At 47.8% G+C, this 24,158-nt stretch overlaps 1 protein-coding gene across 2 annotated transcripts in view; it reads right to left on the reverse strand.

Annotated features, from left to right (window-relative positions):
• Nucleotides 1–1,193: 1,193 nt before the first annotated feature.
• dlc (deltaC) overlaps nucleotides 1,194–24,158 on the reverse strand; it is a 54,965-nt gene continuing 32,000 nt past the window's right edge. For both annotated transcript variants that reach the window (XM_036131519.1, XM_036131518.1), the window contains exons 8-10: nucleotides 7,424–8,162; nucleotides 7,168–7,288; nucleotides 1,194–2,137 (exon numbers count right to left, since the gene is read on the reverse strand). In XM_036131519.1, coding sequence (XP_035987412.1) covers nucleotides 2,126–2,137; nucleotides 7,168–7,288; nucleotides 7,424–8,162 — 872 coding nt within the window. In that variant the 3' untranslated portion in view covers nucleotides 1,194–2,125. The remainder of the gene's footprint in view (nucleotides 2,138–7,167; nucleotides 7,289–7,423; nucleotides 8,163–24,158) is intronic.

Below are 24,158 nucleotides of genomic sequence, written 5' to 3' on the forward strand. Positions count from 1 at the left end.
CTATTAAAATCACGTTTTTCACAAGAAGCGGCTGAGAGACGCGTTGCTAAGCTAACCAGCATCAACTGTCCTGCTGTTACGAGTTAACGTAATAATTTAGAGAAATCAGGCTGTTTGACCAGAACTTTGTTATAGGTGACCTAAAACACTTTTTATTAGACACCCTGCAGCCAATCAGAATCGAGGATTCACCCAGACCCTGGTATTAAAGATGTTAGAAAATTAAAGTTAGAAAACCTTCAAAATATCTACATTTAGAGAGGAAAATGTCATGTTACATAATTATTCTTTACAAATTCACAATTACTGTAAAACAAAAGTACCTGGAGGGTTTTTGTAGTTTTGTTAAAGTTGATCAAAGTTTCTATGAATTTGTGATTAGAGGCTTCCTCAGGAAAAAGCCTTTTCTCTCCTTCCGTCGCTAACAAACATTTGCACCTTGTTAAATCTGGGAGCTTTTAGTGAAAAAGGAGGTTCTGCTGTGAAATAATTAGTATGGCGTAGGTTCTGTGATGCTGTGGGTTTCAGGTCCCTGGAAACCGACTGCTGAAATGTGTTTTGTATAAAAGAACTTTTTCATCATTGTTGAGTCTTTCAGCCAGAATGATCCAAAACGTCCTCAGCACAGACACAGACCGGGTCGGCTCCCAGAAACATCTCAGAACCGGACCTACAGCTCAGGAAACGCTAAATAACAGCTGAAAATGTCTGCAGGGCCCCGGCCCAGCAGCAGGAGCCGCTGGAGCCAGACGCCCTGAGAGGAAACAATGGAGGGAGAAATAAAGGCAAAAACACGACGGGAAATATTTTCTGATTCATTTATGAAAAATATATATTTCTTGATTGTGACTGAAACATTGACAAGAACATATAAAATTCTCCTCCATAAATACAGAATTATTTACAACAGAGAAATTTAAATAGGAAACTGTCCTCTGGATGATATGTACACATTGCATTGATTCCTTTTTAAATAAACACATGGCTGCACAGGAAAGACATCTGTTAGCTTTTAAATGGAGTAGCTATAAAAATATAAGCAATAAAAAACTCTTTTTTTGGAGTCCTTCACTGGCACAATGAATATATAAAAAACACCCAGAGCTGTTTATACTGAAGCACGTTTGCCGTCTACTTCCTGTAGCAGGTAAAAATATAACAGGCAGCGAGGAGGCACGTCTTCCTCTGGCTCCTCTGGTTCCTCTGGTTCCTGATTGTTGGTATTTTTCAACAATCAGGAGCACGAGTGGCAGAAGACCTGGAATGACCACTGGAAGAAAAACGGAGCGCAGCACTCCCGTCCTGACAGGACTTTCTGTGACTTCTTGGTATTCTCAGCACGTCTTTGATTGTCTGTCCATGCGTTCAGAGATTGTCCAATCTGGGCGAGCTGGAATGACATCTGGAGAGGAAGACCTGGAGAAGCTTACAGTCCAGTAGGACTTCTCAGGTCTGATGGATCTTTGGTGGGGTTACCACGGAGAGTTACAGGTCAAAGTAAATCCAGTTTTTACTAAGCTGCAGTTCTGCCGCTTTACGTCCGTTAGCTGCTTTTTTAACGAGGCACTTCCAAGTTTTCTGGTTGGGACGGTGATTGTGAGGTCAGCGTTGGTGCTTTTCCAGAAGGACACGGCGTGATAACCGCCTCCAGAGGAAAGCAACACGATGACGTGGTGAGAGTAAAACGTTCAGAGTCTACCAAACTCTGCAGCTTTCAGGCACACGGCGTGTTAAAAAGTCTAAACTGTTCACGCAGTTTCAGCTCCTGCAGCGGAGGAGATTACCGGATTGTTCTCGCCAAACAGGATCGTCTGGTTGAAAAACTCATATTTTTTCATGTTCAAAGAAAGCAAAGAAAGTTAAATTAGGAGTTTAAAGTATAAAAAAGATAAATAGTGCAAATGGCGCGGGACATTCAGTTTTTCTTCTTCTCTCATTGCCATCCGAACATTGTCACTATCGAAGCAGAATAAGTCTTTATGTTGTGTGTCTGTTTCCATCGAGCAGCAGTAATAAATATTAAATAAAAGCTTGTGTGTAGTATAGATCCTCTGGTGGTTCTGTCCAGGACAGAAAGGTTTCAGGCCCTCCAGCAGGAAAGCTGCTCCGCTGGTGGTCTGAAAACTCAAAGTTGTACCTGAGAACAAGACACAGAAACAGCGCTTAGTCATCAGCATACAGCATTACGTCTGCATGCACACATCTTAACAAAACATACATAAAACAGGGTTCAGACCACAATAAATGGGTAAATTAGAATAATGCACATTTGAAGAACCCAATTAACATTTTGACTTGCTTTCTGCTAACAAGGTTTACCTCCAGCCTGTATTGTGCTGTGTGGCCACACATGGAAACCACGTTTACAGAGTTAAAATAAGATATTTAAACTAACTAAACTCCTCTGAAACCTGAACCAAGAAGAATTATAGAACCACATTTATCTAAAATATAACCCCAAAGCGATGTGGATGAAAGAAAACATGTTAAATTAGAAAGTACTTTCTGCTCCTTTAACATCACAGATTGGACTCCTGTCAAGGAAGATTTATCTATCAACTCTTAATTTTACACATTTCCTGAACTGATTTTTTTAAAGCATGTGTGGCCAACATTTTTTCCCCCAGTGTGAAACAATGAGACAACACACAACAGCAGTGGTTATTTAATACAGGAACTGGGTCCGCAGGTTTGAATTAATTATTTTTTCATCATGTAAATGGGTAGAGTTTCAAAACAAGATAATTATCTCCAGAGTTTGCCACTTAACATCAAATCAACAGCTAGATGGTGGAAATGTGGAAACAGTCGGCTGTTCCAACCACAGCGATCCCAAGCTGGTTTAGGAATACTACGGCATTACAACTTTATTTATAAAGCGCTTTAAAACAACCACAGCTGGAACAAAGCGCTGCACATAACTGACTCCATAGTTTAACCCTAAACTATGACGGTACAGTAAAAAAAGGAAAAATTACATGATATAAAACACAATAAACCAATTTAAAAGCAACAAGGTCAAACTTCCTGCTGGAGCTCAGTACCTGCAGAAGCTGTGGCCGACCTAAGGGACCAGGAAGGTGAGTAGGGATGAAGCAGCTCAGAGAGGGAAGATCATTCAAACATTGAAAAACAATAATACGGATTTTAAAACGAGCTCTAAAATATACAGGCAGGCAGTGGAGTGAAACCAGGACAATAGATTCTGTTTTATGAAAACCAATTAAAAGACACGCTGTAGACAAGCTGCAGACAAGAAAAACCTGGAGCGCTCCAATTTAAAATCACTATCCTAAAATAAGTAATGCTTATTTATTTAGCACTTTTCAGTAAAGACGATTCAAAGTCGGTAATAGTTGGTTTACAATCCGCTGTCAGCAGTGGTGGTCCATACATCATCACCTCTGTTTTCTTTTTATTAAGTAGTTTAGGACAGTTTGTGAAGCACTTTCTGGAATGTCCTTTCCTGACCTCTGACCTCTGATCAGTGGTCCGTCCAGTCAAAGTGAAACATCATCAGATTTCTACACTTTTATTACTCTGCTGAACCCGGAAACCTGGCTCATAGTTTCCTCTTGCTGGCTGCGCACTTCTAATGTTTATGCAGCCGGTTAGCTTAAGGTTAGCTTAGCGGCTAGCTTAGCGGCTAGCTTAGCTGCTAGCTTAGCTGCTAGCTTAGCTGTTAGCCGTTCATTGTAGCTCTGCTGCTCTCACCGTGGACTTTGAACATGGCTGACAGTAAAGAAGCAAACCGCGTTCATTTTTTGAGAAGAAGAGGAAAGCCTCAGTAGTCAGAAATACGACCAGAGTGGATATGGAAGATTTTTAAGACACGATCCCCTGAAGAGTGGAGGAGCAGGTCAGACGGTTTTGTGCAGTTATTCAAAAAGGGACTTGGGGAAACTTCCAGAAAAATCACCGACTCTTTAAATGGTGCACAAAATGAGAAAAAAATAAATATGAATTAGGCATTTTTCTATCTACACGAATTAACCAGAATTAACCGTAACCATGGAAGTAGAGGACGCATGGGGAACAGGTGAGAAAACAGGAATGATGTTTTCAGGAATGTGTTGCTATTTGACAGGTTGTTCTGTCTTCCCCCATCACAGTGATTCGCCTCATCCACAGAACAGAACCGGTCCTAACCACAACCAACCGTCAGGTCTGCAGAGAGGACCATCAGGCTGACCTTCCCTCCATCCAGGACCTGTACAGGTCCAGGACCAGGAGAAGGTCCGCTAACATCTCTGCAGAGCCACACATCCTGGTTAGACTTTCACCTCCAGGTGGCGCTGCAGAAACAGTCCCCCTCCCAGGCTGTCTCTCTGATGAACACCTGACAGACTGAGTAGTCGGCGCTGGGAAACTAAATGATTACATTTCCACCATAACAACTCACAACCTCCTTTTTGTTCTCCCTTTACTGCAAAAACCCACAACGTTCATATATTTATACCTAATATTTGCATTCTATGAGCGCTACACCCAAAGTCTAAATTCTTGATAGTGCAAACATTCATGGCCAACTAAAGCTAGTTCTGATTCTTAGATGTTGGCTTTTCTAGTTTTTATGTGTGTAATTTATTTGTATGCACACATTTCCTCTTATTAATGTTAACTGTAGTTGTATGTTGTATGATTATTCCACTCTGATTCATAGAAATCATTGAAAGCTCCCAAAAAATGTCATTTCTGCTGATGATGAATGGATGGAAACAGCTGACAGAAAAAGGCAGAGGCTATTCATGAAAAAAGTAGAACCACATTTTAGTTAAGACTTTAAACAAAATCAAGGGCATCCTTAAAAAGACAAAGTTTAATTTTGAGCTAATTTATATCTATTAATGATATAGAAAAGAATAAAAAAAAACTAATTTATGAGTTGGTTCTTGATATTTTAAGAAAACATGACAATGCTACGGTTCCTGGGGAGAACCGGCTCCACACCAAACTATCCAAAAATAAAATTACTGTCTAAAGGGAGGAGGAAGCACGCATGCTCTGGTGTAAGAAGGCAACGCTTAAAGACTTACCTGGTGCGTCTAATGACTTCATAAACACAATCATGTGGTTTGTTAACAACCTAAAAGTTATGTTAGAGAGAGTCACTCAGACATGCTTTAAATCAGCGCGACACGCTGATGCAGGAGAAAACGCCCGACCAAGAAAACAAGCATTTAAAGCACAATTAATCCCATTTTAGCCCAATTAACCCTTTCATCAGCAAATACACTGTAAGTTAAGCCCTCTTTGGGAAAAACTGACATACTGATAAATATTTTAGTCTTAACCAGGGTCAGCATGCATTCTGAAGGGTAACCTTTGGCTGCTTCTCATTTCGCCCTTCTCCATTTCATATTTTTGCTGTTTAGGTTGTTTTGTGATTAGATTTACTGGTGGGAAAAGTATAAATATTTATCTTCTGTATCCAGCATAAAAACAAGAAAGTTCACGAACGTTAGAAGGTTAAAGACCAGTTTAACCTTTATTTATACGTCTGGTCTCTGCTGTGGACTCAGTTTGGCCGTGGAACATTTTCACCACCATCACAAACGACTCTAAACTGAAAATATGTTTTAGCAATGAAGCCTTTAGATCCTTTAGCCATTTAAACTGAATCTGCAGGCTGGAAGCTTTTACTCTTTGTTGTTCCTGACCAAACACATCTGGCTGGGTCTGGAGGCCACGCGGCTCCTCCTCGTTCGTGTAAGGCTCCTCTGGTGGAGCTGGAGGATTCTAAGGGCTTACACCTGCGACATCAAGCAGCTTAGAGGGCTCACGGTTCTCCAGTCAGCCTCAAACTTAAGGAAATGGAGGCGTGTTATGTGGCAGCATTTAGAGCGTTTTACTGCGTTCTCAGTTCTACTGCAGAGCTTCTCTGGGCCTCTGAATGCTGCTCCGTGTCTCCTGGCTCTGCTGTGTCAGCCAGAGTCAGGCCACCTTCATCTGCACCTTCAGTCCACGTTCTGGAGGTCCAGGTGGGAGTTCCTTCTGTCCCAGAGGTCCATCAGGGATCAAGGAGCTCATAGTGACTTCAAGCTCCCAGGGTCCTGTTTTGGTTTCAGGTTCCCAGAGTTACGGTGTGGATCTCTCTTTCCAGATCTTCTGCACATGTTTAAGGTTCAAGCCTGAAGCCAAGCTCTGCAAGCCAAAGCATCCTAAAGACGTGTCTTCATCCGCCTGAGGCCTCCTCTACACCTGCTTCCTCTCCTCTGGCTCCGCCTTAATGAAGATGATTCTGCGTACCTGTCAGCACCTGTTTCTGCGCCTTTCTACAGAGGATTCACACACAGCCGCCTCCACATCTGTGTGAGTCGACATCCAGCGCTCTGTGCCTGCTCTGCTATCCTGTTTTGGATCAAGTCTTGCTTCCTGGATCCCCCCCCCCCCCCCGTCTCACACTGAGACGGGGTTTCCTGTCCATCTTCTCCAAGCGCGTTGGATCTGTGGTGCATGAACCCTGCCAGCCTCACAGCTGATTCCAGCTCTCAGCATCGTCAGACTCCAGCACGGCTTTGGCCCGCCTGCAGCACGGCTTTGTTCAGTTATTTTAATAAACCGTCCGGTTTGGTTATCAGGGTACCTGTTAGAAACTACCTGCGTCACAGAGCTCCTCCACACCAGGACCAACGTCCCAGTCAACTAGACCAGGACAGCCTGTGGCTCCGTGGACCTTCTACCGTGGCTTTGTGGCTACAAATTATATTTTTATTACGGTACTTAAATCTAATAATGATGATAAATGCAGGTTTTAGCAGTTTTTTTCTTTGAATAATTGCTTTTTATTTTCGGAACACAATGATGCTTAAAGTGCCAGTAATATTTAATTTTAAATCAATATTTTTTCATTATGTTAGAAAGTATGATTTTTTTTTTACATAATTTTCCATAAATATCAACACCCCGTCCATCCTCTTTTTTAAAATTCAAAATAGACATAAAAGGGCGATTCTTTAACGATGACAACATGTTTCCTGCAGTAGATCTTTATCAAAAATGATAATTTGCCTTTAGCCAGGCAACATTTGCGGCTCTGAACGAGTTTAATTGACTGTAGTCCAAACTTTCTCTTTAGACTGTAAAGGTTTCAGACCCTGAACTGAAGCAGACAAACAGGAACCTCCATCCTCTGAATGGACAGATAAAGCCTGCTTAGAGCCTCACCTCTGTGGCAAACACGCTCTGCTCCGTGGGCTCGGGGATGATGAAGAGCGGGTGGTACAGCCCGTCCTTGGCCAAGCTCAGAGGCGGGACGATGGCGGACGAGTCGTGCTTCTGGCTGATTCTGAAGAGACAGAGGCCGGATTCAGTGACGGCAGGCGGACGCGCTCGGTGAGACGCAGCGGGTAACAAGCGTGCGTCTACTCGCCTTCACCCAACACAAAGAAACCATCAAACCATCACTTTGTCAAAGCCTTACGGGTCAAACTTGTTCTTCTCCAGGCGCCGCTCCTCCTTGGCCAGGTTACAGTCGGCCATTTTGTTTTTAAACATGGACACGTTGTCGCCGCTCTTCTCTGCCAGGGCGGCGTCCTTGTTGGACACCTTACAGGGACCTCCAGGGAGCAGGAAGGCCTCCCTCTCCTTCAGGCCGCCCAGCGGCGCTCCCACCACACCCCCGTTGTTGGGGCCGCCGCCGCCGATCACGGCGTTGCGGTTGTTCACCGTCTCCAGGTCGTTCTTGACGGACCTGGAGATGGCCGCCAGCTTTCTTCCCCGGCGGAGCTGACGCAGGACGTGAACGGCGGCGCACAGCAGCAGCGACAGCGTCATCAGGCCGAGCGCGATGGCTGCGATCAGCGCCGGTGACGAGTCTCCTCCTGCAGGAGGCCTCGCGGTAGGAGGGCTGAGGGAGTACTCACAGCGCTCGCCCACGAAGCCCGGGGGACAGCGGCACACGGGGCCCGTGAAGTGGGCGTAGCACGTGCCGCCGTTGCTGCAGGGCACGAAGTCGCACGGACTGCTGCGCACCGAGCAGTCCTTGCCGGAGAAGCCCAGCGTGCACGTGCAGCTGAAGCCACCGACGCCGTCCGTGCACGTGCCGGCGTTGAGGCAGGGGTTGCTGGCGCAGTCGTCGATGTTGGTCTCGCAGAGAGGACCGGTGAAACCCGGCCGGCACCGGCACACCAGCCGGCTGCCCAGGTCCCGACACTGGGCCCCTGCAGAGAGGAGGAGACGGCGTTAGAGAGACAGACGGCCTCCCATCACAGGACCACAGCACTGTTTTATTCAGATTACAGGTTTCTGGACATGAATTAGATCGGCTTATTGCAACGGGCCATCAGACAGCACTCATTGTGTTTAAATGGACAGAAATAAAGGTTTTTAGGACATAAACTGATGAGGACTCAGAGAGACAGAGGACAGGTAAGGCCAGGACCTTCCTGTACTGTGGGAGGAAGTCAGAACCCACTCATGGATTGGCATGATTTGAACCAGGATTTGAACCAGGAACCTTTTTGTTGCAGAAATGAAGGGATGGTGGAGAGGTGCCGTGGCCCTGCAGACATCACCAAACGAGGCAGACTGAAGGATCATGGTTGTTAAAGATGTTCAGGACCTCACAGAAGAGATTAGGGTCCTCACATTTCTGGTGATTTATCTCCTCATGGATCAACACTGAAGACATCAGACCAGACCGGTCTGCAGGAAGGAGCCTCTTCTGCACAACACCAGCAGGACATGGATCCCTGCAGCCAGATCCTGGGGTCTGATGACCCAGATAAACCGGTCTGGTTCTGATGGCCTCCAGCACGTCTCATCTACCGTCTGTTATTCTTAAACAGCTTGCTTTTCTAGTAGACTATTAGACAACTTTATTTGTCATTTTGTATGCAGAGTGCGTACAGAACGAAATTTTGTTTGCATACAGCTTGAAAATTACAGTAAATTACAGGATAAAGTGCAGCAGTGATTTAATGACGATGTTACGGGCTCGAGACACACAGCGCTGAGATGAAATGTCTTTAATGGAGGGAAGAGGAGCCCCGATGATCCCTTCTGCTGTCCTCACCACTCTCCTCACGTTCTTCCAGTCGGAGGCACTGCAGCCTCCACACCACACAGAGAGACAGCTGGTCAGAATGCTCTCTATGGTGCTTCTGTAGAAGGTCGTGGGGATGGGCGGGGGCAGGTGGGCTCTCCTCATCCTCCTCAGGAAGTACAGTTGTTTCTGTGCCCTCTTCACCAGTGACGTGGTGTTCTCAGACCAGCTGAGGTTCTCCGTGATGTGCACCCCCAGGAACTTGGTGCTGCTGACCACCTCCACAGCTGAGCTGTTGATGAGCAGTGGAGCATGGTGAGGCCGGTTCTTCCTGAAGTCGACGATGATCTCCTTCGTCTTCTCCACGTTCAGGATCAGGCTGCTGTCTCTGCACCAGTCCACCAGCTGCTCCACCTCCTCTCTGTAGTCCTGGTCGTTGTCGTCTCTGATCAGGCCCACCACCGTTGTGTCGTCAGCAAACTTCACGATGTGATTGGTGGTGAACCTGGGGACGCAGTCATGAGTCATCAGGATGAACAGCAGGGGGCTCAGGACGCCGCCCTGAGGGGAGCCCATGCTGAGTGTGATGACATCAGAGGTGTTCTGATGACCCGGACCGATTTATTCCACTTTATATAGTTCTACATGTATGTCGACTGTAAGGCTGTCTAAGTGCCATCACCACAGCAAATTCCTCTTTCCTGTAAAACACTCCTTGGCCTTAAAGCTCATTCTGATTCTGACGGTTTGGGTCAGAACCAGCTACAGTTCACTGAAGGAGCCAAGCAGAGCCTTCAGAACCCGGTGCTGACCCCAGACACACCTCCCACATGGCCTCGCCTTGCCAAAGAGACTAAGGGAAAGGTGCCAATCCTCATAGGGAAGGTCTCCACCGTCCAGCAGCTCCAGGAAGGAGGACTCCAGGGCCGACCCGGGACGCTCCAGTGAAGTCCAGGCCCAGGAGAGCTGCAGCGGCGCTGGAAGATGATGGAGGACACACAGGTTCACTCAGGTTTGGGTCATCAGCGGTACCGATGTGAACGTCTGCGTGCTGAGGGGACAGCAGATGCTGGACGAGCTGCACGCTGACCACAGCGTCACACCTTCAGTGTGAAAAGATGAAAGTCTGCTGTGGACCAGCTGACGTTCTGATCCAGAACCAATAAAGCCTTAAAGGAAGGGTTCTCCACATCAGTCAGCGGTCCGTAAAGCTCCTTTTAGAGCCCTGCTGCCCTAAAACTGCCTTTAGGGTGAAGGAAGCGCCTTAAGGCCACAGGGTTTAGGGTGAAGGATGCTCCTTAAGGCCACAGGGTTTAGGGTGAAGGATGCTCCTTAAGGCCACAGGGTTTAGGGTGTAGGACGCTCCTTAAGGCCACAGGGTTTAGGGTGAAGGAAGCTCCTTAAGGCCACAGGGTTTAGGGTGAAGGACGCTCCTTAAGGCCACAGGGTTTAGGGTGAAGGACGCTCCTTAAGGCCACAGGGTTTAGGGTGAAGGACGCTCCTTAAGGCCACAGGGTTTAGGGTAAAGGACGCTCCTTAAGGCCACAGGGTTTAGGGTGTAGGACGCTCCTTAAGGCCACAGGGTTTAGGGTGAAGGACGCTCCTTAAGGCCACAGGGTTTAGGGTGTAGGATGCTCCTTAAGGCCACAGGGTTTAGGGTGAAGGACGCTCCTTAAGGCCACAGGGTTTAGGGTAAAGGACGCTCCTTAAGGCCACAGGGTTTAGGGTGTAGGACGCTCCTTAAGGCCACAGGGTTTAGGGTAAAGGACGCTCCTTAAGGCCACAGGGTTTAGGGTGTAGGATGCTCCTTAAGGCCACAGGGTTTAGGGTGAAGGACGCTCCTTAAGGCCACAGGGTTTAGGGTAAAGGACGCTCCTTAAGGCCACAGGGTTTAGGGTGTAGGACGCTCCTTAAGGCCACAGGGTTTAGGGTAAAGGACGCTCCTTAAGGCCACAGGGTTTAGGGTGTAGGATGCTCCTTAAGGCCACAGGGTTTAGGGTGAAGGACGCTCCTTAAGGCCACAGGGTTTAGGGTAAAGGACGCTCCTTAAGGCCACAGGGTTTAGGGTAAAGGACGCTCCTTAAGGCCACAGGGTTTAGGGTAAAGGACGCTCCTTAAGGCCACAGGGTTTAGGGTGTAGGACGCTCCTTAAGGCCACAGGGTTTAGGGTGAAGGAAGCGCCTTAAGGCCACAGGGTTTAGGGTGAAGGACGCTCCTTAAGGCCACAGGGTTTAGGGTGAAGGATGCTCCTTAAGGCCACAGGGTTTAGGGTGTAGGACGCTCCTTAAGGCCACAGGGTTTAGGGTGAAGGACGCTCCTTAAGGCCACAGGGTTTAGGATGAAGGACGCTCCTTAAGGCCACAGGGTTTAGGGTAAAGGACGCTCCTTAAGGCCACAGGGTTTAGGGTAAAGGACGCTCCTTAAGGCCACAGGGTTTAGGGTAAAGGACGCTCCTTAAGGCCACAGGGTTTAGGGTGTAGGACGCTCCTTAAGGCCACAGGGTTTAGGGTGTAGGAAGCGTCTTAAGGCCACAGGGTTTAGGGTGTAGGACGCTCCTTGAGGCCACAGGGTTTAGGGTGTAGGACGCTCCTTAAGGCCACAGGGTTTAGGGTGTAGGACGCTCCTTAAGGCCACAGGGTTTAGGGTGAAGGACGCTCCTTAAGGCCACATGGTTTAGGGTGAAGGACGCTCCTTAAGGCCACAGGGTTTAGGGTGTAGTACGCTCCTTAAGGCCACAGGGTTTAGGGTGTAGGACGCTCCTTAAGGCCACAGGGTTTAGGGTGTAGGACGCTCCTTAAGGCCACAGGGTTTAGGGTGAAGGATGCTCCTTAAGGGCACAGGGTTTAGGGTGAAGGACGCTCCTTAAGGCCACAGGGTTTAGGGTGAAGGACGCTCCTTAAGGCCACAGGGTTTAGGGTGAAGGACGCTCCTTAAGGCCACAGGGTTTAGGGTGTAGGATGCTCCTTAAGGCCACAGGGTTTAGGGTGTAGGACGCTCCTTAAGGCCACAGGGTTTAGGGTGTAGGACGCTCCTTAAGGGCACAGGGTTTAGGGTGAAGGATGCTCCTTAAGGCCACAGGGTTTAGGGTGAAGGACGCTCCTTAAGGCCACAGGGTTTAGGGTAAAGGACGCTCCTTAAGGCCACAGGGTTTAGGGTAAAGGACGCTCCTTAAGGCCACAGGGTTTAGGGTGTAGGACGCTCCTTAAGGCCACAGGGTTTAGGGTGTAGGAAGCGTCTTAAGGCCACAGGGTTTAGGGTGTAGGACGCTCCTTAAGGCCACAGGGTTTAGGGTGTAGGACGCTCCTTAAGGCCACAGGGTTTAGGGTGTAGGAGGCTCCTTAAGGCCACAGGGTTTAGGGTGTAGGACGCTCCTTAAGGCCACAGGGTTTAGGGTGAAGGACGCTCCTTAAGGCCACAGGGTTTAGGGTGTAGGACGCTCCTTAAGGCCACAGGGTTTAGGGTGAAGGACGCTCCTTAAGGCCACAGGGTTTAGGGTAAAGGACGCTCCTTAAGGCCACAGGGTTTAGGGTGTAGGACGCTCCTTAAGGCCACAGGGTTTAGGGTGAAGGATGCTCCTTAAGGCCACAGGGTTTAGGGTGAAGGATGCTCCTTAAGGCCACAGGGTTTAGGGTGTAGGACGCTCCTTAAGGCCACAGGGTTTAGGGTGTAGGAGGCTCCTTAAGGCCACAGGGTAGTCGTTTCTGTCTGCACCCTTCGTGACCTTCCACCAGGAAAAGCAGCTCCAACGTCCGAGTTCCCAGACAGCGACAGGTCTGAGAGGAGCTGGAGAGAAACCTCAGAGCCGTTAAAAACCTCCCGGTTTGCTAATCGGCAGGTTTGAGAAACTCCACGCTGAGGGATAACAGCGAGTCTGAAGCGCTGAAAGATGATTGGCTGAAGGTTTCTGTTTGGATCCTGATGTCCTGCAGGTGGGAATCACCAAAGATCTCCAACAGCATGAAGTTAGAAGTTAACATGGAGGATTCTGCTCCATTCAGACCCACAGCTCTGAGACGGAGGATCAGACAGGAAAGGTGACGGCTTTAATTAGCGCCGGGCGTGGCCGCAGTGGGAGAACGCTCCTAACGCCGTGGAGTCAGGAAGCTCAGGCTGGGAGAATACAGATGACTGGGAGAGTCTGAGAGCAATATACAGCAATCAAACGATTCTTTGCTGCAGCAGATGGAAAACAGAGGAAAGGTCTGACTGTCCAGCTTCAGCCGCCTCGTCACAACAGAAACATCTGAGCAGGTGGTTTCCATCTGTGGGAAGTCACATGACCAGCCAGAGCATTTTGCTTTTATAGAAAATACACAAAGCTGAGACAACAAACTGGCCGCAGACACATTCTGCTGCTATTTAGGGTTAGGGTTAGACATGAACAGGATAGAAGACGACGTGTTGAAGGAGAGACGTAGACGACGTGGCGACCTGAAGAAAACGTTACACCTGCATCGTCCTTCTAACCCAGAACCTGAAGGTTATTAAAGATCTTTCATTGCTGCAGGAATGCGTGGCTCCACCACGGAGCGTTGGGTGGTCAGTTAACGTCAAATACACAGATCTACGTCGTTGGTAGTTGTTATCGGACTTTTTGGCCCCAGAACGGAGTTTCATCAGAGCCTAAGTGCTGTCTGCATGTTTCAGCTCCTCAGGATCAGAGCAATCAACCAGAAGGTGTGGAAACATCGTGTCTGGCTGCGTCTGCGTGTCGCATGGAATCGCTGTGGGAAAACACGATGAAAACAAGGATTCCTGGTTCTGCAGCAGAGCTCCATATTTGGCTTCTCTCCAGAGCCAACTCCGGCTTTAAGTGAAAGTTTATTTCAGGGCGGCGTGCTCCGACTCAAACTAAACAACAAGCTGGAAGCCGCTCCATATTTGGAGGCGTGCAGCTGCTGAGTTGCAACATCGCAAACCGAGCGGAGCTGCAACCATCAGGCGCTCAGCAGCTCAGAGAGATGGCAGATAAGCGGGAGGCGGGTTCTGCTCGCTAATGAAGTCCAGAGGGGGGACTGGGGGGGGGGGGGGGGGGGGCTGAGGGTCCAGCAGGCACCTCAGAGGACACCCCTCAGCCGTTTGAGGCTGAAGATACGGATGTGTTCAGCGAGCCTGATCGTCTCCTGCTGCCTGATCCAGCAAACATCAGGAGAAACCGTCCGTCCGTCCCTTCCACATCCTGGTGCCGGGTGGATGCTGGAGTCAGACCAGAGCCGGGGGGGGGGGGGGGGGGGGGGGGGGGAATGGGGGGGGCGGTTTCAGGTTCCAACATGGCGTCCTCTCAACCGCCCCCATGCTTGCTTTGAATTTCTGCAGAAAACTGGTCTTCACAGCAAACAGATGTTCTGCCATCATCAGTCCTGCTCTGAACGGCGCTTTAAAGAGACGAGGAAAGACCTGGATGGTTCATCAGCAGGCGTCTGCAGAACGTCCGCAGAACATTCCCTTCTGATTGAGGGAAAGATCTACAACAGAAAGGACAGAAAGGAGAGCCGCTGCCACGGACTGAGTTTAGTTCTTTCTTCTCAGGATGAAGCTGCCAGCGCAACAACTCTGTAGCCGGGTTTCCTTTCCCGCTGAAAGGACTCCTGGTTCAGAGCACCTGTGCTTGTGCATCTGCTCTGACGTCTGAACCCCGTTGGTTCCTGCAGGGAGTTGTTTCTTTCCACAGTCACCACATGCATGTTCAGGCGGAGGGATTGCTGCAAAATCAGTGACTCAATGAATCGGCTAGTCTTCCCTGGATAGAAAACGTTTCCTCAGCTGGAATTATAAACTGGATTTGGCTGCATTGTATTACAACCAGAATCTAAATCCATCCACATCATTATTTTATTCAGATTATAGGTTTCTGGACATGAATTAGATCGGTTTTATTGCAAAGGGCCATCAGATAGCACTCACTGTGTTTAAATGGACAGAAATAAATGTTTTTAGGACATAAACTGATCAGAACTCAGAGATAAAGAGAACAGGTAAGGCCAGTAGGGTCCAAGCCCCGCCCACTTCAGGGCATCACATGTCTAAACAAGCAGAGAAAGATAAACAGCAAGCAGGATGAAGGAAAACAAGCTCATGTCATGCATTATTATTATTATTATTATTATTATTATTATTATTATTATTATTATTATTAAATAAATAAATAAATAAGCAAATGTATTCACACACCCAGGCTTGTAAAACTAAAATCAGGATGTTCACATGTCTCCACCACTATGAAAGTTCTAGAAAGTTCTGGTCCGACCCGTTCCCTTCAAAAGTGCCTAATCAGTGAATGAAGTCCAGCTGTGCGATCTAAGGCTCTCATGAGCTGTCGGTAGAACCTTTCCTGGAGAACTCCAGAGGTGCAGCAGATCTCTGATGTTCCTCTGGAGAACCACCAGCTCCATCTGGTACCACAACAGACCCGCCCAGAGAGCCCCGCCCACCAGAACCCCCAGACCGGACCAGGAGGGCCTCCATCAGAGGCAGAACCCAGACCTAAGGTCACCCTGGAGGAGCAGAACCAGCCGTACGCTCCGTAGAACCGGGCTTTGTGGAGGAGAGGCCAGAAAAAAGACGTTACTGACTGTTAGAACAAGAAGGGGGGGGGGGGGGGTTTGCCAAAAGGCACGCGGGCAGCGCCCCAGATGTCTGGAGGAAGGAGTTCTGGTCAGAGGAGACTAAAACCGAACCAAACGGCGTCTGGTCCAGACCCAACAGGTCCATCCCCTCCAGAACCCGTTCCACAGTGCAACACGGTGGAGGCAGCATCATGCTGGGGGATGTTTTTCATTCATTCTGCTAAAGCAACATTTAACTAGCTTAATGGGACACCTTTAAATGTGTTGGGACGGCCTAGTCAAAGTCCAGAGAAGCTGTGGTCAGACGTGAAGAGGAGCTGCAGCAGTTCAGCCTGGAGGAACGGGTCAGAACCCCCAGAGCTCCTAGAGACGATCCAGAGCCTCTGGCAGCTGGAGCTGCTGCTGAAGGCTCCACACATACTGACTGCAGAGGGGGGGGCAGTTCAGCCTCTCTGGTCTTTGCTGCACATTAAAATAACATGCACCAGGTTTTAGGAATGTTCTGCAGATAAAATGGAGCAAACAGTAACTTTTAAAGCAAAGTATTCACAGCTTATTGTTTAAATGGGGCAGGAAGAAGCAGAAACGTCTTAAATCCAACCCAGGTCCTCCCAATCAGAACTGTCCTCCATTGGCAGCCATTAGGCATTATAATATAATTATAATACCTAATGGAAACAGGGCAAATGTTGAGGGGGTGCATCCTGCTGCAGGCCACTAATCTACCTCCTGTGCTGCAGGCCGGTCTGCTTACCTCGGGCTCCTCGTACCTAACAGACGTCCAGAAACGTTTTTATTGAGCAGAAGTCCTGAGATCCCTGAGCTGTCATCTGTACCAACCATACACTGCAAAAGGGGAACTAGAAATAAGTAAAATATTCTTTCAAATTATTGTATTTGTCCTTGATTTGAGCACGTAAATAAGATGATTTGCCAATGCAATAAGACTTTTGCACTTAAAATAGGAACAACTCATCTCCATCATCTTATTTCAAGTGCAGGATGTCTAAATATCTTATTTTAGGGGTCAAAATACTAATTCCATTGGCAGATAATATCATTTACCTGCTCAAATCAAGGATAAATACACTAAGTTTAAGAACATTTTACTTATCTTTAGATACGTTTTTGCAGTGTAAAATTATACATTCTGCTGTTTTAGAGGAACAAAGGTGTTTTATGACTCTAACCCTGCTGCTCACATCATGATTCACGCTGAATAAATGTTACTTTTAGAACCATGACCTGAACTTCCTGCCAGGCGACGTGCGTTCAGAGATTTCAGAGCACGGCCATTAGACACTTCACGTTAAAAAGCAGCTGGTTCCCATCATACATACACATAAAACAACATATTTACCACTATTTCATATTTATCTGGGTCTTTCCACAAACTACTATTATCACAATGCACCACTGAAAACAGGATAAAACAGATTTGTCCCAAAAGTTTAAATTCATGTTTTCTGGCATTTACAGACTATAACTTATTATTATAGCCGGTCTAAATCAGGACCAGCTGACGCAACATTGGGTCGACTCTAGCTGAAGCTGCTTCTGTCTCAGGAACAGAAACTTTTATCTTTGTTTAAAACACGAGCCGCTTATTAAGCTTTGAAATATCTGCTGCATCAACCCTGACCTCTAAATCCAACATGGCGTCTGTGGTGATGTAACCACTGAGCTATATAATACACTGGAGGGCTGATTTTGGCCAAAAACTGAAGTCACTGACCGCCATCTTGCTCCTCCCTACTCTCACACAATCCCATAGGATTTGGTTGCAACAACAAGCAGTTTTCTGGCTGTATGAAAACGTTTCACAGGTAATTCTACAGTCAGTGGATGTACTAACACTATTAACTACTAGGATATTAGGTGCTGAAATATTTTACATGGTATTTAAATTAAAATAAAAAATAAAAAATAAAAAAAAAAAATATATATATATATATATATATATATATATATATATATATATACACACACATATGTAAATATGTTTTTGTATATTGTTATTTATATATTTATAAATGTTAAACATATATATTTAAATGAATAAAATGCTAAATATTTCTGCACATGACTTTCTCATTACGTGATAGTTTTAGAACATAACATAAAACTATATGGCATTTGACATTTTAAAAGTTTTAAGCCCCCCTGAACATGAGAAAATCCTCGTTATTCGATGCTGTAGCGCACATATTCCCTAGTTACTGGGGGAAAATAGGGAGTACCAATATGGCGGCTGGTGGCTTCAAAGCAACTCGTTCAAACAGACGGTGATTAGCACTCCAGTGTATTATATGGCTCAGTGGATGTAACCAGAGGTTTACCTGTCAGCCTGTGTGCCGTCAGGACGGTCCAGCCTGTTATATGGATCTGCACCCTAACCCGGCCACACCCTGACCAAACTAACGCTTTCTGACCCGCTCTGGTCTGTCGAGCTAAAACTGACCTCACTTTTCCCCCGATGATCTCCAGGCGGACGTGGCGGATCCACCGCTGCTAAGGGAGCGGTGAGCCAGGCTTAATGGTCTGCATGGTTTAATAAATCAGGATTTGTTTCAGGGCGTAAACCATTGTTGGCTCATGGGGTATGCGAACCTTTAGCATAGATCCTATAAATGAGGCTCCTGCATGCCGAGGAGGGGATCCATCCATAGGCTGCAGGTCAGCGGCACTCCAGGCCTGAAGTTGTGGACCCAGCTACTCTGCTGAGAAACATCCTCATCAGCTGGTGTTGCTGTTAATCACAGTTAGGTTGGGCTTTACATCAGGTTGTGACTTGGAATCAGAATCCCTTTGGTTCTGTAGCACAAGCCTGTTGACGGGGCAGACGCTCCACCTTCCAGGCCTGTAAAGCCAAACTAAACACGCGGTGAGATGGTGATGATCTGGACCTGCTCCACACAGCGGCTGAAACGCTGAGCCGTCCCTTTAAAGAGCTGCAGCTGGGCTGGAAATGTGCCAGGCTTGATTTGCTGCAATAAATAACAGCAGAAATCACGTGTCTCTGGTCTGATTTCACCAACGCTCCAGTAAAGGTGAACACAGTTTTATTCACAGGGTCTCCAGCTTTACGCCAGAGTCCCCACATCCAACTGAACAAAGAGCCGGTCCTGCAGTTCAGATTTGTTCTGTACTGTAATAAAAATATAAATGACCTTCCCAGGGTCCGTTATCCTGCATCTTCTATCATCATTAACAGCCGTCTGCAGATCCTGGAGGCGTACTGAGGAGGAGACACAGCTAAATCCTCCAGACTGGGCCTCATGGCCAGGGAGGAGAGCAGCAGGTAGGAAGGATGGTCAGCTGACCAATCAGGACCTGCTGGACCTCCAGAGCGTTTCCTCCTCACAGGCCGTCCAGCTGCAACCTCAGATTCAGGTAAAACCATCCTGATCCTAACGAACGGGACGAAGCCGGACGGAACTGTTGTTTCAGCTGGAAGTGCTGAGTGGGACAAATTACTCCTGCATGAAGTATTTATGCTGAGACAATCAGGAGGAAAGCCAGAACAAATGTGAGACTAGCTTTGGAAAGCGAGGCTGAGGCGGTTGCAACATGCAGACTCCCTTCGGGCGGCACACATCGGCGCGCCGCAGCGCTGAGGCGGTGAAAGGTGGCGCCGTCTCCAGGGAGAGATGAGGCATGGATGCAGCAGATAAGGACGCCTCCATGCAGAGCGGGACGCCTCGCTGGAAGCGGGACGCCTCGCTGGAAGCGGACTGAGGAACAGGATGTTTCCACACCGTGTCTGCAGCTGATTAGACTTGTTCAGCTCGCCTCCTTCCAAACGACCGTTCAGCTTCTTCAAGCGTTCTCAGACAATCCTCCACAGCTCCAGTCACGGCCGGTGAAATCCCTTCGATAAGCGGCCGTCAGCTCCCTCCTTCCTCCTCCCTGCAGCAGAGCCACGCTCCGTGGAGCCGCTGAAACCTGCTGGTTACCTGGAATCCACAGCGACCACACCTGCAGCTCTCTGATTGGCTGCCGTGGCAGCCGCTAACCAAGCTCCGCTAACCAAGCCCTGCTAACCAAGCCCTGCTAACCAAACCCTGCTAACCAAGCTCTGCTAACCAAGCCCTGCTAACCAAGCTCCGCTAACCAAGCCCTGCTAACCAAGCTCTGCTAACCAAGCCCTGCTAACCAAGCTCTGCTAACCAAGCTCTGCTAACCAAGCTTCGCTAACCAAGCCCTGCTAACCAAGCCCTGCTAACCAAGCCCTGCTAACCAAGCTCTGCTAACCAAGCCCTGCTAACCAAGCTCTGCTAACCAAGCTTCGCTAACCAAGCCCTGCTAACCAAGCCCTGCTAACCAAGCTCTGCTAACCAAGCCCTGCTAACCAAGCCCTGCTAACCAAGCCCTGCTAACCAAACCCTGCTAACCAAGCTCTGCTAACCAAGCTTCGCTAACCAAGCCCTGCTAACCAAGCTCTGCTAACCAAGCCCTGCTAACCAAGCCCTGCTAACCAAGCTCTGCTAACCAAGCCCTGCTAACCAAGCCCTGCTAACCAAGCCCTGCTAACCAAGCCCTGCTAACCAAGCTCTGCTAACCAAGCCCTGCTAACCAAGCTCTGCTAACCAAGCTCTGCTAACCAAGCTCTGCTAACCAAGCTTCGCTAACCAAGCCCTGCTAACCAAGCCCTGCTAACCAAGCTTCGCTAACAAGCCCTGCTAACCAAGCCCTGCTAACCAAGCTCTGCTAACCAAGCCCTGCTAACCAAGCCCTGCTAACCAAGCTCTGCTAACCAAGCTCTGCTAACCAAGCTCTGCTAACCAAGCTCTGCTAACCAAGCTTCGCTAACCAAGCTATGCTAACCAAGCTTCGCTAACCAAGCTCTGCAGCTCAATCTGCGGCTCCATTCTTCCTGATTCACGTAAACTCCCAGGAACTCAGACGTGTCGCCTGCAGATGGACTCGGTGGCTGCAAACAGCGCGAGCCAAGCTCAGCCGTATGGCAGTCAGACAATAAAATGAGTTAAAATGAAATTAAATGATAAAATGATCTAAGAAATCATCTTTTATCTTAAGCTGTTGTTAAAATTTACTCTGCAGACGGCCTGGTCTGCTGAAACCAACGCCACGATGAGAACCTTCGCTCATAACGGACCATGTGAGCTAGAACCAGTCCGGTGGAACCAAATGGCTGTGGGTTTGATTCCAGCTTCCCTCTGGCACATGCCGGCGTGCCTCTGGGCAAGGCATTAACCCCTACCATAGTCAGAGTATGAGACTGGCCCGGGGGCCATTGGTGGCTCCTGAACCTGCAGCAGCGGAGGAGCTCAACCATCCAGGGGCGTTTAATGAGGCTAAATGCAGGAAGCTAAAGAACGTCTTATTGCACAGAATAGATCCTTTCCGTCGTGTTTTTTCAAAGTAATTTCTGAGCAGGATGATTGAGTCTATCCGCCATTTATTAGGACCATGTCTGCAGCTCAATGGTAAATAATCGCTCCTGTTTCCAGAGGTTTTAACTGAGACAAAGATGAACTAATTTAATACTGAATCATGATTTCATTCGCTAGGACATTTTAAAAAGTTGAGCAGCCAGGTAGGTGATCGTGGTTCAGGTGAGTTCAAAGTCTGCTGGGGCTGATTAGAGGCCTTAATCAGGCCTACAGACCGTCCCCAGGCTCCTCCATCAGGAGGGAGGTGTAGTCAGACCAGAGAGCCAGATCTCTGACGTTCTGCTGAGTCCCCAGAGGCTCAATAAACTCAGTAATCATCAACAACGTTCCTTTGGTCCAGTTCCAGCAGCCTCCTGATTATTGCCAGGCCCGCAGAATTAAAAAAACCCTGAACAGAACCTGCCTGTCCACAGGCTAAAAGATCTGATAAAGCAACACATCACGTCCCCATGGAGAGAATTCTAGAACAGACGAGGAAACACGGCGTCTGACACGCATCAGTGTGGAAAGATCCAGTTCTAAGGCTCCGAGGAGCGCCGTGAGAACCATGAACCACATGGAGAACCTTGTGGCCGACCATGATGAAGTGTGTTAGCAGCTGAGATCTGGAGCAGGTCAGGACGCAGCCAGACTGAAACCATCCAGAATCTGTGGCTCTGCTCCAAGGTTCCTGGGTTTATGGTGCAGAACCGGCAGAACCACATGTTTGGGACATTTCTAACCCGAGTTCAGGGTTCATCTGGGCTTCATGCTTGGCTGGAGTCCAGCCTCCCCACTGGCTTTCATTTAGAACCACAAACCAAACTGACTATTTGTTGCAATATAATTCTCCTTTTAATTAAACTTTAATTGGAACCTCACTTCTGTTACTCCCTAGTTCGCTCTGTTGTTCTGGGAAAAGACAAACACGGAACCACAGAACCTCTGGTGTGAGGCCATGCTTACGGCCACAGCTCCTCGTTTGGGGGTCGGTCTGATAAACCGGTGGAGGAGAAGAACTGATGCATACGCGCAGGTTCTGCAGGTTCTGCAGGTTCTGCAGGGCCGTTCCTGCTGCATCCCAGGTTGAAGCAGCTCTGATTCTGCTCCTCGTGATGCACCAAACCTGGACCACACATCTGGTGCCACGTCATAGAGCCGCTTATCAACACCAGACCAGCAGGAGATGTTGCTGCTGAGGAGCGTCCAGGTCTGTGTTCATCAGCAACTGCTGCTCCCCATCCATCTGGGCGGGGTCAAAGGTCATCTCCAGACCAGGGAGGAACATTATCCCAGGAGGAGAACATCTCAGCAGCTTCCAGGATGGACGTCCAGCAGCTTCAGCCCAGGGTCAGAGCAGGAAGCTCAGAGAACAGAGCAGAACCCAGGAGCTCCACCTCAGACTCTACAGAAACAATTTACTTTTGCATCTGGAATTTTTATGTCCCTAAAGTAGATTCTTCATGTCCAGAATAACCAGAATATGGAGCTGAAACCAAAGTCTGAAAAAAAGAAACTTTCAGACAGATTTCAAACAACTACCAAGATATTTAAGATAAAAATAGTTTTAGACTTTCATGAGAAAACATCAGCCGGTGTGTAATGTGAGCTGGATGGTGACATCATCCACCTGCACCAAGTTCTGGTGGAACCACCAGTTCTCACATCGCTCTGAAGCAGCTGCTGCTCGTCTTCTCTGATCAGATTTCTACAGCAGGAAGTCTCCTTTAACACACTTTATCTGAAGATGGTGGTTTATCTATTAATAATAATAATAATAATAATAATAATAATAATAATAATAATAATAATAAGAATAAGAATAATAATAATAATAATAATAATAATAATAATAATAATAATAACAATAACAATAATAATATCTCTTAATTATTGCACAGTATCATAAATTACACAATACTAAGGTATTGTGTAATTTATGATACTGGTTTTCTTTTGTTATTTTCACTTTTGCTTTTAATGTTGCCTTTCTGCTGTGTAGCTTAACTTTAAATGTAGAGAGAGGTTCGGATCATCAGAACAGAACCGGTCCACAGAACAGAACCGGTCTACAGAACAGAACCGGTCCACAGAACAGAACCGGTCCAAAGTGCATCCACCAACCAGGTCTGCAGAGAGGACCATCAGGCTGTGCTTCCCTCCATCCAGGACCTGAACAGGTCCAGGACCAGGAGAAGGTCCGCTAACATCTCTGCAGAGCCACACATCCTGGACACCACCTGGTTAGACTTTCACCTCCAGGTGGCGCTGCAGAGAGACCAGCCTCCATGGAGACAGGTTCTGCCCCCAGGTTCTGGTTCTGATGGACCTGGTCAGCCAGAGTAGTCAGCTACTCTGCTGCTCTAATTCCTTGACGGTTGAGGCCAATAAAGCTGATATTTAGAGTAAATCTAGGAAAATGTAACAGTTTAGCATTAACCTCAATAGACGCGTTATTTCTTGGTGGTTTTCAGTAAACCAACGCAGCGAGGCTTAATGCCTCACATTTATGGCTTCTGGCTGGGATGAGTTAAGATCATTTAAATCCTATTAAGGTTTATAAGGAATCTGTTTCATGTCCAGATTCTGGTTCTGATGGACCTAAGAGGAGAAACTAAAGGAAGATGCAGACTCTAGGACTGAGATGGACAAAGCAGATCCTCCTGGGAAACAACGACCTGTCAGGGAGCGCCGTTCTAAATATAGCTGCTATCAGATCCAACCTCCGGCCAGGTTCTGGTGGTTCTGTTAGGTCCGTTTCATGCTGGGACATCCTGGATGAAGTAGACAGACCAGGTAGCTCACAGTTTATAGACTGGTAGGAAGCCGGAGTACCCAGAGAAACCCACGCATGGACGTGGAGACCGTGGTCTGGAATCAAACCCACAACCTTCCTGCTGCAAGGCAACAGTGCTGCCATCTGCAGGACCTCACATTCCTGTGGGTTCTACCCAGAAAACAGAACCTGGCTGGTTAATTACAGCAGGCAGGAGAACAGAGGAAGCTTTATAGATCAGAGTTCATTTCTGCAGTAAGTCAGGAATTAAATCGCCTTGCCTCGAGGCGCTATATAAATAAAATTGAATTGAATTGAATTGAAAATCAGCGTCCCCCGTTAGCGGAGTTAATCTGGACCGGCACAAACACGGCCAACCGTGTCTAGCAACATGAAGTGGACAGCAGTGGACATTAGCCTGGTTCAAACGAAAC

The sequence above is a fragment of the Fundulus heteroclitus genome, unplaced genomic scaffold, assembly GCF_011125445.2.
Source record: "Fundulus heteroclitus isolate FHET01 unplaced genomic scaffold, MU-UCD_Fhet_4.1 scaffold_44, whole genome shotgun sequence".
NCBI lineage: Eukaryota > Metazoa > Chordata > Actinopteri > Cyprinodontiformes > Fundulidae > Fundulus > Fundulus heteroclitus.